Source organism: Engystomops pustulosus, chromosome 2 (genome assembly GCF_040894005.1).
Source record: "Engystomops pustulosus chromosome 2, aEngPut4.maternal, whole genome shotgun sequence".
In the NCBI taxonomy this organism is placed as follows: Eukaryota; Metazoa; Chordata; class Amphibia; order Anura; family Leptodactylidae; genus Engystomops; species Engystomops pustulosus.
The window spans coordinates 137,495,022-137,513,022 of NC_092412.1; the positions used below are offsets into that span (position 1 = coordinate 137,495,022).

At 44.9% G+C, this 18,001-nt stretch overlaps 1 protein-coding gene across 1 annotated transcript in view; it reads right to left on the reverse strand.

The window, feature by feature from the left end:
• The window catches only part of RLF (RLF zinc finger), a 71,236-nt gene extending 58,981 nt beyond the window's left edge, over positions 1 to 12,255 (reverse strand). Inside the window, exon 1 of the mRNA XM_072136648.1 lies at positions 12,183 to 12,255. Within this exon, the coding sequence (XP_071992749.1) occupies positions 12,183 to 12,212 (30 nt within the window). The 5' untranslated portion in view covers positions 12,213 to 12,255. The remainder of the gene's footprint in view (positions 1 to 12,182) is intronic.
• Positions 12,256 to 18,001: the final 5,746 nt, after the last annotated feature.

The window sequence follows — 18,001 nt, forward strand, 5'->3', positions numbered from 1 at the left end:
ATGTGTGTTGCCATTTAAGTTTTTTAAGTTAGGGTTTGGTATCATTGGATACATTTTTATAAAATATTGGAGTGTATGATTGAAGGAAGCATTCCTATGATTTATGCAATAGCTTACCATTCAAAGCTTAAAAGGAAATCTACCATCAAAATCAAGAACACTTACTCATTGATCCATGTATTGGGACTGTGATAATCTTTTTATATTTGTTATCCATGACCTCTTTACTCATAATTAGAGATGAGCGAACATGCTCGTCCGAGCTTGATGCTCGGTCGAGCATTAGGGTACTCGAAACTGCTCGTTGCTCGGACGAATACTTCGCCCGCTCGAGAAAATGGCAGCTCCCGCCGTTTTGCTTTTTGGCGGCCAGAAACAGAGCCAATCACAAGCCAGGAGACTCTGCACTCCACCCAGCATGACGTGGTACCCTTACACGTCGATAGCAGTGGTTGGCTGGCCAGATCAGGTGACCCTGGGATAGACTAGCCGCTGCCCGCGCTGCTCGGATCATTCTGTGTCTGGATGCCGCTAGGGAGAGAGCTGCTGCTGGTCAGGGAAAGCGTTAGGGTGTTCTATTAGCTTACTGTTAGGCAGGAGTGATTCTCAAAGAACCCAACAGCCCTTCTTAGGGCTACAATAACGTTCTACTTTTTTTATTTTAATTTGCATCTAGTACCATTTTGTGAGGAATTAGCAGGGGGACTTGCTACCGTTGTGTTTAGCTCTTAGTGGCACACATATCCATAGCAAAGACCGAAGTGGGAAAATTTAGTAGGGGTTGGATTTCAATTAGGCACTAACTCAGTGTCATCTCATCTGGCATAGTAGTGTGCTTTGATACTTGGCTAGAAAATAGCCATAGGAGAATACAAAGAGCTTACTTACGCATACAGTAGCGTTCTATATATTTGATTTCTGGTTGATCTGCTGGTGGCTGTACTTTCTGCAGTGCATGTACTAGCCAATTCTGAGCAATTTGTAGTGAGACTTGCGACCGCTGTGTTCTGCGCTTAGTGACGCACATATCCATAGCAAAGACCGAAGTGGGAAAATTTAGTAGGGGTTGGATTTCAATTAGGCACTAACTCAGTGTCATCTCATCTGGCATAGTAGTGTGCTTTGATACTTGGCTAGAAAATAGCCATAGGAGAATACAAAGAGCTTACTTACGCATACAGTAGCGTTCTATATATTTGATTTCTGGTTGATCTGCTGGTGGCTGTACTTTCTGCAGTGCATGTACTAGCCAATTCTGAGCAATTTGTAGTGAGACTTGCGACCGCTGTGTTCTGCGCTTAGTGACGCACATATCCATAGCAAAGACCGAAGTGGGAAAATTTAGTAGGGGTTGGATTTCAATTAGGCACTAACTCAGTGTCATCTCATCTGGCATAGTAGTGTGCTTTGATACTTGGCTAGAAAATAGCCATAGCAATAGGATAGCATTGTTTGGTTTTAAAAACTCAAAAAAAAACAAAAAACACAAAAAAAAAAAACACAAAAAAAAACAAAAAAAAGTAAAAAAAAAAATAAAGTTATAACTCTCATTTTAAAAATGTTTAACCCGAGGGCTAGGGGTAGAGGACGAGGGCGGGGACGTGGGCGTCCAACTACTGCAGGGGTCAGAGGCCGTGGTCCTGGGCGGGGTGAGACACCACCTGCTGATGAGGGAGCAGGGGAACGCCGCAGAGCTACACTCCCTAGGTTCATGTCTGAAGTTACTGGGACTCGTGGTAGAGCACTGTTGAGGCCAGAACAGTGCGAACAGGTGATGTCGTGGATTGCTGACAATGCTTCGAGCAATTTGTCCACCACCAGTCAGTCTTCCACGCAGTCCACCCATGTCACCGAAATCGCCACTCCTCCAGCTCCTGCACCTCAGCCTCCTCCCCCCCAGTCTGCCCCCTCCCAGGAAAATTTGGCATTTGAACCGGCATACTCTGAGGAACTGTTTTCTGGACCCTTCCCACAGTCACAAACCACTTGTCCGGTTGCTGCTGAGCAATTTTCCGATGCCCAGGTTTTCCAACAGTCACAGTCTGTGGGTGATGATGACCTTCTTGACGTAGTGGAAGTGTGTAAAGAGGTGTCCGACGATGAGGAGACACGGTTGTCAGACAGTGGGGAAGTTGTTGTCAGGGCAGGAAGTCCGAGGGGGGAGCAGACTGAGGGATCGGAGGATGATGAGGTGACAGACCCAAGCTGGGTTGAGAGGCCGGGTGAACACAGTGCTTCTGAGACGGAGGAGAGTCCTCGACCAGAACAGGTTGGAAGAGGCAGTGGTGGGGCCAGACGGAGAGGCAGGGCCAGAGCTGGTGCATCAGCGCCAAATGTGTCAACTAGTGAAGCTCCCGTGGCGAGGGCTCCTGCGGCGAGGGCTAGATCTTCAGAAGTCTGGAGGTTCTTTAAGGAAACACCGGATGACCGACGGACTGTGGTGTGCAACATTTGCCAAACCAGGCTCAGCAGGGGTTCCACCACTACTAGCTTAACTACCACCAGTATGCGCAGGCATATGAATGCTAAACACCCCACTCAGTGGCAACAAGCCCGTTCACCTCCGGCCGTGCACACCACTGCTCCTTCCCCTGTGTCAGCTGCTAGTCAGCCCCCTGCCCAGGACCCTGCCACAAAAACCCCATCGTCGCCTCCACGATCCTCCACAGCATCCACCAGCGTTCAGCTCTCCATACCCCAGACGCTGGAGCGGAAACGCAAATATAGTGCAACCCACCCGCACGCCCAAGCCCTTAATGTGCACATCTCCAGATTGCTTAGCCTGGAGATGCTGCCCTATAGGCTAGTAGAGACCGAGGCCTTTCGCAACCTCATGGCGGCGGCCGCCCCTCGGTATTCGGTCCCCAGCCGCCACTACTTTTCCCGATGTGCCGTCCCAGCCCTGCACCAGCACGTGTCAGACAACATCATCCGTGCCCTGACCAACGCCGTTTCTGACAAGGTCCACCTGACCACGGACACGTGGACGAGTGCTGCCGGGCAGGGCCACTATATATCGCTGACGGCACATTGGGTTAACTTGGTGGAGGCTGGGACCGAGTCTGACACTGGGGCTGCTCATATACTGCCGACGCCGAGGATTGCGGGGCCTACCTCGGTCCAGGTGTTTCAGGCCTACTATGCCTCCTCCTCCTCCCACCCCTCCTCCACCTCCTCCTCCGAACTACCATCCGTGGGCACGGCGCCATCAGTCGGTAGCTCTAGGCACAGCAGCAGTGCCGTCGCTAAGCGACAGCAGGCGGTGCTCAAACTGCTGAGCCTAGGCGACAAAAGGCACACCGCCCAAGAGCTATTACAGGGCATCACGGCGCAGACTGATCTGTGGCTGGCACCGCTGAACCTCAAGCCGGGAATGGTTGTGTGTGACAACGGCCGTAACCTGGTGGCGGCTCTGCAACTCGGCAGACTGACACATGTGCCATGCCTGGCCCATGTGTTAAATCTGATAGTTCAGCGTTTCCTCAAGACATACCCCAATCTGTCTGATTTGCTCACGAAGGTGCGCCGCATCTGTGCGCATTTCAGGAAGTCCAGCCCAGATGCTGCCACTCTCAGGGCAGCGCAGCGCCGCCTCCAACTGCCCGCTCACCGACTGTTGTGCGACGTGCCCACGAGGTGGAATTCAACACTGACCATGTTATCCAGAGTTTACCAGCAGCGCAGAGCGATTGTAGACTGCCAGATGTCAACTTCCACCAGAACTGGTAGTCAGGTCAGTCAGCTTCCTCAAGTCTACAATGAGGAGTGGACGTGGATGTCTGATATCTGTCAGGTGCTGAGTAACTTTGAGGAGTCAACACAGATGGTCAGTGGCGATGCCGCCATCATCAGCCTCACCATCCCGCTGCTTGGCCTGTTGAAAAACTCTCTGGTCAGCATGAAGTCGGAAGCTTTGCGCTCGTCACAAGAGACAGGGGAAGAATATTCCCTTGTTGATAGCCAAAGCACCCTCAGGTCTGTTTCTCAGCGCATATCGGAGGAGGTGGAGGTGGAGGAGGATGAGGAGGAAGAGGAGGAGAATGTTGGTGAGACACAAGAGGGGACCATTGTTGAGTCCTTTACTGTTCAGCGTGTATGGGCAGAAGAAGAGGAGTTGGAGGAGTTGGAGGAGGAGGAAATGGACAGTCAGGCCAGTGAGGGGAGTGAATTCTTACGCGTTGGTACTCTGGCGCATATGGCAGATTTCATGCTAGGCTGCCTATCCCGTGACCCTCGCGTTCAAAGAATTTATTCCAGCACCGATTACTGGGTGTTCACTCTCCTGGACCCACGGTACAAGCAAAATCTTTCCACTCTCATCCCTGCAGAGGAAAGGAGTGTGAGAATGCATGAATACCAGCAGGCCCTGGTGCACAAGCTGAAACAGTATTTCCCTTCTGACAGCGCTAGCGGCAGAGTGCGTAGTTCTGCGGGACAAGTAGCGAGGGAGAGTAGGCGAGCAGGCAGCTTGTCCAGCACTGGCAAGGGTACGCTTTACAAGGCTTTTGCCAGCTTTATGTCACCCCAGCAAGACACTGTCACCTGTCCCCAGTCTCGGCAGAGTAGGGCTGATCTTTACAGAAAGATGGTGAGGGAGTACGTAGCTGACCATACCATCGTCCTAAATGATCACACAGCTCCCTACAACTACTGGGTTTCAAAGCTGGACATGTGGCACGAACTGGCGCTGTACGCCTTGGAGGTTCTTGCCTGCCCTGCCGCTAGCGTCTTGTCCGAGCGGGTTTTCAGTGCAGCTGGTGGCATCATCACCGATAAGCGTACACGCCTGTCGACTGACAGCGCTGACAGGCTGACGCTTATTAAAATGAATAAAGGCTGGATTTCTCAGAATTTCCAATCTCCACCAGGTGAAGGAAGCTCAACCTGAATAATTGATCCACTCCTCCTCCTCCTCATTTTCCTCCTTCTCCTCCTCTTTGTACAGTAAAGCAGAGGAAAATGGCTATTTTTTGACAGGGCCCACTGGCTCTTGCTATAGTACTTCATGCATTTAATTTTTCTGGAGGGCCACCTACCCGGTCCTCTGTTTGAAACAATTTTTGTGAGTGCCACATACAGGCACTCAATCTATTCCATTTTACTGCAGGGCCACCTACCTGCTCCTCTGGTTTGAAACATTTTTGGGACTGCCACATACAGGCACTCAATCTATTCCATTTTACTGGAGGGCCACCTACCTGCTCCTCTGGTTTGAAAAATTTTTGGGACTGCCACATACAGGCACTCAATCTATTCCATTTTACTGCAGGGCCACCTACCTGCTCCTCTGGTTTGAAACATTTTTGGGACTGCCACATACAGGCACTCAATCTATTCCATTTTACTGCAGGGCCACCTACCTGCTCCTCTGGTTTGAAACATTTTTGGGACTGCCACATACAGGCACTCAATCTATTCCATTTTACTGGAGGGCCACCTACCTGCTCCTCTGGTTTGAAACATTTTTGGGACTGCCACATACAGGCACTCAATCTATTCCATTTTACTGCAGGGCCACCTACCTGCTCCTCTGGTTTGAAACATTTTTGGGACTGCCACATACAGGCACTCAATCTATTCCATTTTACTGGAGGGCCACCTACCTGCTCCTCTGGTTTGAAAAATGTTTGGGACTGCCACATACAGGCACTATCCAAATTAAATTGTCTCCATAGCAGCCTCCACACGTTGTCTCCATTGCTACCTCCAAAAGTCGTCCATATAGCTGCCTCCATACATCGTCCCTTTATCAAACGAGGTGTGTCAGGCAGAAATTTGGGTTGTTTTCATGGATTCCACATCAAAGTTGTTAACTTTGTCGCCACCCTGCTGTGTTATCCACAAAATATACTGGCAAACTTTTACCATTTAGGGATATTATTTCAGCGCTTCTTGCGCATCTGTTTACATTCCCCTCACCCGGCATATCCTAAACTTATAAGAACGCTACTACACTTGATCTTATACAAAAGGTTCTTAGAAGTGCTGTTTGGGGAGTAGCCTAGAGACAGGGGCTTGAATTGGCGAAAGCTCGCCTGGCAGCGGAGCGCCAGCTCCATGCGCATCATGCGCTTCTTGCGCATCTGTTTACATTCCCCTCACCCGCCATATCCCAAACTTATAAGAACGCTACTACACTTAACTTGGTGCAGGCTGGGACCGAGTCTGACCCTGGGGCTGGTCATATACTGCCGACGCAGAGAATTGCGGGGCCTACCTCGGTCCAGGTCTCAAAGGCCTACTATACCTCCTCCCACCCCTCCTCCACCTCCTCCTCCTCCGAATTACCATCCGTGGGCATGGCGCCATCAGTCGGTAGCTCTAGGCACAGCAGCAGTGCCGTCGCTAAGCGACAGCAGGCGGTGCTGAAACTGCTGAGCCTAGGCGATAAAAGGCACACCGCCCAAGAGCTATTACAGGGCATTCCACATCAAAGTTGTTAACTTTGTCGCCACCCTGCTGTGTAATCCACAAAATATACTTGCAAACTTTTACCATTTAGGGATATTATTTCAGCGCTTCTTGCGCATCTGTTTACATTCCCCTCACCCGCCATATCCTAAACTTATAAGAACGCTACTACACTTGATCTTATACAAAAGGTTCTTAGAAGTGCTGTTTGGGGAGTAGCCTAGAGACAGGGGCTTGGATTGGCAAAAGCTCGCCTGGCTGCAGAGCGCCAGCTCCATCCCAAGATCCAACTAACATAGTTGCAGCACCTTTAATCTACTACTAGTTCACTGCCTCCATAATAATAATAATAATAATCTTTATTTATATAGCGCCATCATATTCCGTAGCGCTTTACAAATCATAGGAAACAAATACAAATGTATTGTAACAGAGCACAACATTTGTATGGAACAACAGGAGTGAGGTCCCTGCTCGCCAGAGCTTACGGTTTATGAAGATGATGGGGTAACACGAGGTAAAAGAATATTTAACGGTCAAGCCATTCTTCTTAGGGAATAGAACAAAATATAATAAATGGAATTGCTGTCGCTTGAACCACTCAGCCGTCATCTTATATACCAGGTCCAGGGTGAATGGGACTGCAGAGAAGTCTGGTGCCTGTTGGTTGCTGGATAACAGATGGGAGGACGACACAGGACGGGTTAGTAGAAGAGTTAAAACTTCATGCAGTTAATGAGTGTTATAGGCTTGCCTAAAGAAATGGGTTTTAAGAGCACGTTTGAAACTTTGGAGGTTAGGTATTAGTCTGATAGTCCAGGGCAGAGCATTCCATAGAATTGGTGCAGCTCTAGAGAAGTCTTGGAGACGCGAGTGGGAGGTCCGCACTAGGGTAGAGGTTAATCTAAGATCACTGGCGGATCTAAGAGCACGGGTTGGGCGATAGACTGAGATAAGAGAGGAGAGGTAGGGGGGTGCAGCATTATACAGAGCTTTATGGATGAGGGTTATTATTATTTTAAACTGTATTCGAAAGGAGACTGGCAGCCAGTGCAGCGACTGGCATGAACTGTAAGCATACATGGTCCCCTTATCAAACGAGCTGTGTCAGGCAGAATTTTGGGTTGTTTTCATGGCTTCCATGTTAACTTTGTCGCCACCCTGCTGTGTAATCCACAAAATATACTGGCAAACTTTTATCATGTACCGATATTATTTGAGCGCTTCTTGCTCACCTCCTTTGGTTCCTCTCTGACACCCATTGGTTTGAAGCCTGAGTCCAATTAGGGTATGTCGCCATGCCACTCTCTAGCCTGCTGCCGCTGCCTCTGCCTCTGCATGCCGTCCCCTATAGTGTCAGGGTCAATTATTGGATGTTTTACATGCTATCTAGCTTCATTCTGTCACTCTGTCATGGCCATGCTGTTGCCCATAATTTCGGCATAATGGTGCAATTAAGCAGCCTCAGAGGCATCCATGCATGCTGCCCCTGCTGTTTCCTGTCCATTTCCGTGGCGTTTCCATCCTTTTCTGAGGTTCCCAGGTGTTTGGCCAAGCTTCCCTGTGCAGAGCCTTGGTCCCCTTGAAAAATGCTCGAGTCTCCCATTGACTTCAATGGGGTTCGTTATTCGAGACGAGCACTCGAGCATCGGGAAAAGTTCGTCTCGAATAACGAGTACCCGAGCATTTTAGTGTTCGCTCATCTCTACTCATAATCTTTTATGGCTGTTACACTGTACAGATTCATTTCCCTCCTCCCACTGTGTGCTGAAACTTCCTCTAATGCAGTGAGATTACTAATGGCAGAGGGAGGAGGAAAGTGCTGATAGAGCAGAGGGGTGAGCAGAAGGGGGAGAGGAGACAGTGTAACAGCCCATGAAGCTACAGCAAGAAGGTGATCAGGCTCATTAGTATAAGTTTATAAGTTGATTTTAGAAGTAAGAAGTTTATGCCTGACAAATATTAGGCAGTCACAGAGGCCCCCGAGTAAATGCCCCTGGTATTTCATGCTGGATTTTTATGGTAGATTTCGTTTAAGGATTTTACAGTGGTGAGAACTGTGTTATATACTGTACTAGCGGTAGCCACTGGCATTAGCTGGGATAATAACTGCTCTTAGCTCTTACAAAATAGACTGGGTTAAAAAAATATATATACTGTATATACTCAAGTATAAGCTGACCCCAGTATAAGCCGAGACCCCTAATTTTACCACCAAAAACTGGGAAAACCTATTGACTCGAGTATAAGCTGAGGGTGGGAAATGCATTGGTCACAGTCCGCCCAGTATATAGCCAGCCTGCCCCCTGTAGTACACAGCCAGCCCAGCCTGCCGTATACAGCCAGCCCAGCCTGCAGTAGACAGCCTACCCCCTGTAGTAGATAGCCTGCCCCCTGTAGTAGATAGCCTGCCCAGCCTGCCCCCTGCAGTATACAACGTGCCCAGCCAGGGCATACCATGACGTCATCAGGGCCGCATGGAAGATAACATGGCCTCGTCCCTGTCAGCTGTACAGAAGACCAAAGACAGAAGAGGTGCTGCGCCGTCATTGGGGAGCTGTGCCAAGCATCGGGGCCGCCGAAGGGTGAGTATATAACTTTATTATTCTTATTGACTCATGTATAAGCCAAGGTGACGTTTTTCAGCATTATTTGTACAGCTTATACATGAGTATATACGGAATTTATATGTATAAAAAGATATATCTATCCATCAATCTATTGCTAGCACTGATAGCGGGTGTTACCTGTTGGAGTTTGCTGCAATATACAGCAAACACTTACCAGCTATGGAGAGGGCTCAGCTCGTGAGCCCTCTCTAGTCACCCGTAGCCGATGCGGGACATACATGTCATGCGTCGGTAAGGTGTTAATGACCTGCAATAGAAGCTGAGCAGACAATGACTCCCGTTTATGGTGGTTAATAAGTGTATTTTGGGAAGAGCAGGGTGAAATTTTTGGCTGAAAACCTAGTCTATGCCATTCCCTAAGTCACAGGGAGTCGCTGTGCAAAATTTGGCGGCTGTAAACGCAACGGTGTAGATTCCTTTAGCAGACATACATACACTCAGCTTTATATATTAGCTAACCAACAGTATCCAATATTGTCATTGTGCGAGGTATGTCCTGCATTCAACTTTGTCTGTGCCTTATAGGGGGTGCAATATACAATGTAAAGGAACACAGGACAGGAGGCATTATAGTATGGGGGCACCCTAGGGTGGTGGCGATAGGGCATTACTATATGTGAAATGATTCTATGAGGCGTTACATATCCTTTATCTTGTCTTAGTTACTCTGAAAGCTGGGATGCATGGCGGCAATAGGGAACAGCTCAGAGGGGACCCATATTTCGGTATTTGTGCACAAAGAGAATACCTGTCTAGCATTGAAATACATTCACACGATGTATGTCCGCCGTACTATAGTGCGGTGGGCATACATCAGCGCCGGGGAGAGGAAGAGGGGATGAGTGCTGCCCACCCCCGCCCCTCTCCATAGTAATATATGGCACACGGCTCTGTATTGCGCTGAAAGATTTCCTGAACCTCCTGTTGTCTAACCTCATATAATTGGTCATAATTATGTTTCCTCTACAAGCCATAATATTGTGGACAACATAGAACAACAATGATCTCTTAAAAGCAGTGTTACTACTGATTAAAGAATGGTCCTTAAGGAGGTTCCAAAAAAGTATGTGCACCATATTTACTAAAGAAATATAATTACTTACAATTTTCTCGAGAAGCTTTGTATCTACATATCACATCTTAGAACACACCCTGTCTGTAAGCAGGAATGTCAATAGTGAATCCTAGCTGCAATCCATTTTTCATCAGTGTTCCTCCCGTTATGTTTTTCACTGACCCATTGGCACAGTTTTATGCCCTTTCTGGACATGAGCCCTTAAAGAGAACCCGTCATGCAAAATAACCCCCCTAAACTAAATATATTTTCATAAACTGCCATTAGAGAGCATTGCCTCTATCCCTTCATTGTCCCTCTACACGCCTGTAAACCTAAGCAATGAGGTCCTAAAGCTGTATGCAAATGACCTGTGAAATGTCCAATGAAGCATTAGCATATTCAAGCTGTCCACTCTATTCATGAGTGGGAGGCACAGCCACACCCCCAGTGCATGACTGACAGCCTGTATAATGGTGTGAGGCTGTATAATGATGTGCTTCCTGGTGCTGGTGGCCACGCCCCCTGCAGCCTGTGTGTGCATGTGTGTGTGTATACAGCAGCTCCAGGCAGCCATGTTACAGCAGAACATGTCAGGTACATGATGTAGCTGATGTCTGTGTCTCTCACCTGTATATTAGGAGGATGCAGCATGTCAGCAGATGCAGTACACACACTAGCCATGCTTTACTATACATTACACAAAGACATGAGCAGGGGGAGGAGAGGGGAGGGGTAACAGGGGTGACATCACTGCCTCTGACCATGTGACCAGCCTCATTTACATGATAAAAAATAGATGATTTTACAATGATTAATGTATGAAATAACTAGATAAGGGCTGGGATGGGATCCTTGTGAGCTGCTCCAACAGGTAGTAGTGACAGGACAAGTGACACAGACCTGATGACAGGTGTCCTTTAAAGGAAACCTACCACTTGTAGTGGCAGGTTTCCGATGGTAATACCGGGCACCAGCTCAGGGTGAGCTGGTGCCGAAGCTTATTTTAGTTAGTGTTTTAAACCGCGGTATCGCGGTTTAAGACACTTTTTAAACGTTGTAGCCGGCGCAGGCAGGTACGCGCTCGGCGCTTACCGTGCACGCGGCTCTCATTCACTTCCTATGTAGCCGCGTGCACGGTAAGCGCCGAGCGCGTACCTGCCTGCGCCGGCTACAACGTTTAAAAAGTGTTTTAAACCGCGATACCGCGGTTTAAAACACTAACTAAAATAAGCTTCGGCACCAGCTCACCCTGAGCTGGTGCCCGGTATTACCATCGGAAACCTGCCACTACAAGTGGTAGGTTTCCTTTAATGCGCGATTCTAGATTCATCAAAAGGATCTACTTTCTCTCTTGTGAAGTTGGATGTGATCCAGTTTTTTTTTATGAACACTTTTTAGGTTAAAGGACATCCTAGGTGAAAGCTGCTGGTTATACGGCAAAAATATATAATTCAGTAGTGGTTAAAAAAAAAAAAACAACCAGTTTCATGTGGCTTTTGCTGCTGTGATTTTCCTTGCTGACACTCAACTTAATTTTTACAATGGTTTTCCTTATCCTAAAAAAAGAAAGCTTCAGAAAAAGGTAAATGAATCATACACTGAAATCCAGTCAACTTTTTCCTGCCTTTTGCCAGCATTAGTCATTCTTGGCGTAAAAAGCATGTAAAAGACTCCACACCAATTGGGGGTTGAAGACGCGCCCCAGCCCCATTCGTTTACTATATAGCCTGTGCTAGGTGCTGGTGCAGGTTATAGCATAATTGTATACCAGGCAGTACCTTGTATATATTTCATATATACAGAGACCATAGACTCTGGTGGGAATTAAGACAAGATATACCCAGTCTTGATAAATCCCTCCCCTCTGTGTGTAATATGAATTATCTACTTTCCAATGCATTTATGCCAGAAAACTGCAGTGAATACATATGAATCAGAGGATTGAAAAACATTTCATTATATAGTGAAAGATACTCTAGGAAACACATAGAATATTGCATACAACACAATATATAATTATAAACATTATATTTTATGCCATACAAAATGTCTTTAAATTAGACCTTACATTACTGTCTTCTTACATTGAACTGTTTGAGCATTATGGATTGCATGTTGAAACACTGAGGGACTTGGGTTTGTCTGCACTTCAGGGAGCCACAGTTAGGAACACCAGCTGAGAATATTTAGAGTAAGTACTGATTTTCCCCTCCCCCACCACTTATAGGTGGTGTTCAGGACTTTAAAATTGTACTTGATGGACTTAAAAATAAAAAATTTTTTATATACTTAACCCCTTAATGACAAGGCCGGAAAAGGCTTTAATGACATAGAGGCATAACTTTTTTTCTGTGCTACTTTAAAAAAAAATTGCGCCATTTTTTTGAGATATGTCAACAAAGGTCTAAGAACTTTTTTTGGGGTTACATTTACACAAAGTGGAAAAAAGGCTTTTTGTAATGCATAGTATATATATATATACCAGTTGGCTATTGCAATGTTTTTATAGAGTAGCGGGGGATTTTTTTTTAACAAATTCTATTGGGAAATATTGATGTATGTTTCTAAATATTATTTTGTGTTTGTGTGTTTTTTTACTTTATATGCCCCTCATGAGGTCATAAAAGACCCCTGGTGGATATTTCCACAGTTTTTTATTTTTTAAAAATTTTTTACATCTTTTACAAGTGCCTTAGTTACAGGGGAAAACAACCTCCTGTGGGGGTTGCTTAACTCTTGCAGACATGGCGGCAGTGGCGGCTCCTGCATGCACTGCATAGCTCTTCTGCTGATCCGGCTCCAGCGACTAGCACCAGGTGACGTCTAAAGTCGGTGTGATGTTCGATAGAGGTTAAGTTCCTTTTGCCACCGTTGGCAAGATGGGTTCTAATTTTTGTTGTTGTTGATGGTTTGTCCATAAAGGCTGCTGTGGTCATGGCAGAGAACAAAAATAGACATATATGATCAGGGGACATGAATAGTGAATTTGCTATGTGTCAAAGTGACGGTAAGTGCACACAGCATTTCAACACAAGGTTATATGTAGCAAAAGACCAAAAACATTATATGCTACAAAAGCAAAAATTTACAAATTGGTAAAAAAGTGTCCTTTTTGCCTTCATTGGGCCAGCATATACAGGCAGTCCCCGGGTTACGTACAAGATAGGTTCCATAGGTTTGTTTTTAAGTTGAATTTGTATGTAAGTCTAAACTGTATATTTTATAATTGTAGATCCAGACAATTTTTTTTTTTTTTGCCCAGGTGACAATTGGAGTTTAACATTTTTTTGCTGTAATGGGACCAAGGCTTATCAATAAAGCTTCATTACAGACACCTTACAGCTGATCACTGCAGTCTGGGACTATAGTAAAGCATCCAGAGAGCTTCACCAGAGGTCACAGTGGGCAGAGGGGTCCATCTGTAACTATGGGTCGTCTGTAAGTCAGGTGTCCTTAAGTAGGGGACTGCCTGTATTAGTAAACCTTTGTTATAACTTTATAGAGAAATACAATAAGTCCAATGAAAAAAAATATACAATAAATGGGAATTTCTGGTGGTCAGCTTGCCATCAGCAAATTAGCCAAATGTCAGCTCACAGGTACTACTAATACGTCACTCTTTGAGGCCGCAGTCACACATACCGCTAGGCGTCCGTCATAACGCATGTGATTGTTAAGCCGATCGCATGCGGTTCTCTGGAAACGCATGTGCGTTCGGGCCGAGGACCTCCCCCTGTGCGCTAGCGTCGCGTTATGAACGGACGTCTAGAGGTACGTGTGACCGCGGCCTGAGGATATAAGATATCAGGCCATGTTCACACGCTGCATTTGAAGTGTGTTTCCAAATACAATTCAACGCAGCAAAGAGGAGATGTTGACAGCATGTGCTATGAAACTTGGGATCTGAATTTCACAATGGGTTCTTGGTGCCTGTTCATAGTACACATACGTTTGCTATCTGCAGAATGAAGTTTTGGCTCCCAAATACTTAATCACATACATAATTAAACTATCCAAGGTTTTTTTTGCAGTACATCTTTTGGGTGCAACCAAACTAGCCCGTCTGCTATTCTCAGAATAGGGGATAAGTCAAAGATTACTAAGGATTGCAAATATACTCTAGACCGCACTAAACCCTTTGGATAACCTCAATGGGATGTGTGCTATGGTTGTACCGTGTGTCATTTGGTATATAAAAAATGCCACTAATCAAAGACAATCTGGTTCCCGCGCGCCATCAGCTGCACGTATGTTGGGATGTGTGACAGGAGTCCACTGGGTCTTAAAGCTGGATTGTGGCACTACAGAAGCATGGAAGCTTCCTTGGTATTTGTGCCTCGGCTGTATCACCAAGTTTTGGAATGATAGCAAAGTGTCCCCACTTCTGAGTGGTAGCTTTCTCAAAGTTTGATTGATAATTCTGCAAATGTAGCTATACAGCTAGACAGTTTGGGGGTATCTAACCCCTTTCTCAATAGCTGTGTACATTCTGGATTTCACCTGGTATTTAAACCCACTACTGCTGCAAAACATGGTCTGGAATTGTGTCCATCTAATTGATCCTGTCCATTTCTTGTTTTACGAACTTGGATACTATACATGTGAATGAAGCCACTGTATTGCATGTTTATAATATGCTCTATATTAAGTAGAGGAAAACAAATATATATGGACCTCTGGGAAATGGATTCAAATTTGAATAGTTATGATAACCCTTAAATTCTTACATATAGGCAGTCCCCGGGTTACATACAAGATAGGGTCTAGAGGTTTGTTCTTAAGTTGAATTTGTATGTAAGTCGAAACTGTATATGTTATAATTGAAGTTCTGGACATTTTTTTTTTCTTTTGTCCCAGTGACAATTGGAGTTTCAAAATTTTTGCTGTAATGGGACCAAGGATTATCAATAAAGCTTCATTACAGACACTTTACAGCTGATCATGCAATTTGGGACTATAGTATAGCTTCCAGGGAGCTTCACCAGAGGTCACAGTGGGCGGAGGGGTCCGTCTGTAACTATGGGTTGTCTGTAAGTCGGGTGTCCTTAAGTAGGGGACCGCCTGTATTACTAAGTTAAAAAGACTAACCCTCAAAATGGCTATATTAGTTCCTATTTACATAGTATATACCAGATACATATGCTCAGTCATAGATACCCCTGACTACACTGTATACTTAAGGTGAACATTACATAACGTCCTACTGTAAATAGTTAAATTTACTATGGGAAAAAGTATTGATGGACAGTTAACATCTACTGCTATTATTAGTATTACTCCAACTGTAGTTGAGTCTTAGTTTAACATATTCAGAAAATGTAAACTTAAAATGTGATGTCAACTTTTCATATCAAATACTGACGGGACTAGGTGTGAGATACAGTGGTTCTCATGCTGGGTGAGCATCCTGACGGGAATCAAGTGGATACTCACATGCAGTTAGGCTACAAAAAAACAAAAATTTATTTTGGTACAAACATGTCAAATTCAAAGATGAATCGGGCTTCTGCCCTTGACATTTTCGCGATAAAGTCGCCTCTATGGCACTCTTTTTTTTAACTGACTGAATAGCACAAAAACGGAGTTTCTCGGGGTCCTTATTGTGAAATTTTGCAAAATGGGACAAGAGGGTATGGTTGATGATGTTCTCATATTCTTGCTTTAAATGTGTTGCATATTCTACCTGTCTATTGTTTGCTTCATGGGCATTGGATCATATAAACAACCCCAACTGAATTGCCGGTAAGTAGTTCACTAATATCGAATGTATATCCATTAACTGTTGAAGAAACTTTATCTTTTTTCCAGGAAAAATTTGTGCTTCGACATCCTACACAGAGGCCACATCTATAGCAAACCTTTTTAATCCAACCAATTATGTGATAACGTGTTTTTATTCTTTCTAATGGTTGGGGCTTGTCACAGGTGCTTCCGCTTCCACTTACCTTTCCTCCCTCCTGCTTCCCGGTCAATGGTGTGTAATAATGTGTTCTATTTGTTTTTATTTCGTATTGAATGGTAGTATTATCAATTGTTAATTGTTTACTATTCGGTTGTTCCTCTGTAGTTGTTGTTTCAATGAAAAATTTCTCCCTTTTTTCTGGGTATTTTTTATCCCTGAATTGTGGAATTAGAACTGATACTTCTTTTTCAAATTCCTCTAAATCTGTGCAGTTTCACAGTCTTATAAAATTGCCCATAGGGCACATTCAATAGCCATCTTGGAAGATGAAAACTGTTGAATAGAATTAAACCATTTGTAGCTACTGGTTTGTGGTATGTGCTGCAAACACAAGTGTCTAGGTGTTGTGTCTTGTCTTGATATTTCCCTGGGGATATCCTGTATTCTTTGTAATGATAATTTTTCCTTTTGTGACTGCCATGTTTTGTGGGTACTTGATACCCCCTGTGTTTGTGTGGTATTGGTATTGTCTGTATTGGTAATGGTAATGGAGCCTTGTATATGATTTGTGTTGGTGGGGTTCTTGTGTGTAGTAGTCTTTTGCTCAATCCGAAATTGGTTTGGTGTGTTTCGTTGTTGTATACTTGTGACGTTTTTTTTCTGCTAAAAGGGCGCCATATCTTGATGTTTCTTTGTTTTATTTTTGCTGAATGTTTTGTCCCACAAAACATTGTTACCTGTTGGAAGTTGGTATGTTATAATTCACTAATTCTAAATCACTAAGGGTATAACTGCTCTCTGGCATTGGTACAGTCATCTACATAGCACAGCGATTATAAGTTAGAGGCGGAGGAATAAGCTTTCAATATACCCTATCCAAATTCACTCATCCAAATAAAAACATTTATGCCACAGTGTATATGCTCAGTAACATCACAACACAGCCAGACAAGGAGTTCACGGGTAATTCCCCCTATTAATGACAGCCGCACTATCCTCATAATGGTATAGCCACAGTGCCCCATAATAGTGTCAACTAAAGATACCCATAAAATAGCTATAGTGCCCCAGTACAGAGTGCCATTGTAGGACAATAAGTGACCCATAAATGAAATTTTAGAACTCATTTTTTTCAGCAATGTTTCTCAAATCTTCTAATCCTTCTTTTTATGTGCAGTGCATAACAAGATACAATTCTACACATAGAAGGAGAAAACTATTCAAATCCAGACGAATCCCTGATTTCCAAGTATAAGGCTACCTGCACATGAACATTGCAAAAATAGCCACTTTTCTCAGCTGATTTGCATCAGAATTGCATCCGTTTCTCATGTATCTTTATAAACTATCGTCTCTGAGTGATCCATAAATAAAGATTCTGACTTGGGCACGCTCTACTCTTTGGCTGATCAGTTATGTAATCCATTAATGCCCATAGGCACTGAGCAATTAGAAAGTTTAGCAGTGAGTACAGGCGCCAATTAAAAAATAAATGGACGGATCACATTTGATTTCCACTGTTGTTTACATTTAGGTTAAATTTGTTGAGGAGTAATAAAAAACCATAAGTTCAGAAATGGGAAAAGGGATTTGAGAGGTAAGATTATCTCAAGCCACAGGGAAGGAAGGGGAAGGATAGAAAATCTGAAAATGTTACAGAGGTACTTTCTGTCTTGTGGATTGTAGTTAAGCAACAAAAGCAGAGAAAAAAACATTGGGGCTTATTTACTAAGGGTCCGCGGAGCGCACTTTCGTTGGATTTTTGAAATTTTTGGGGGGTGGGCCATTGAACGATCCAACTGAACGTGGGATTTAATATTTAAATTGTGTCGCAAGCAATGTACTAGCATGCATCGGGAAGAATAAGGTGAACTCCGGCAGACCTGAGCGGGGAAGCAACAGATACAGGCAGGGGCGGACTGGCCATAGGACCCACCGGTAAGAAATCCCGGTGGCCGATTGGTTTTGGGCCGCTCCGGGGCCGGTCTGGGACTGATGGGG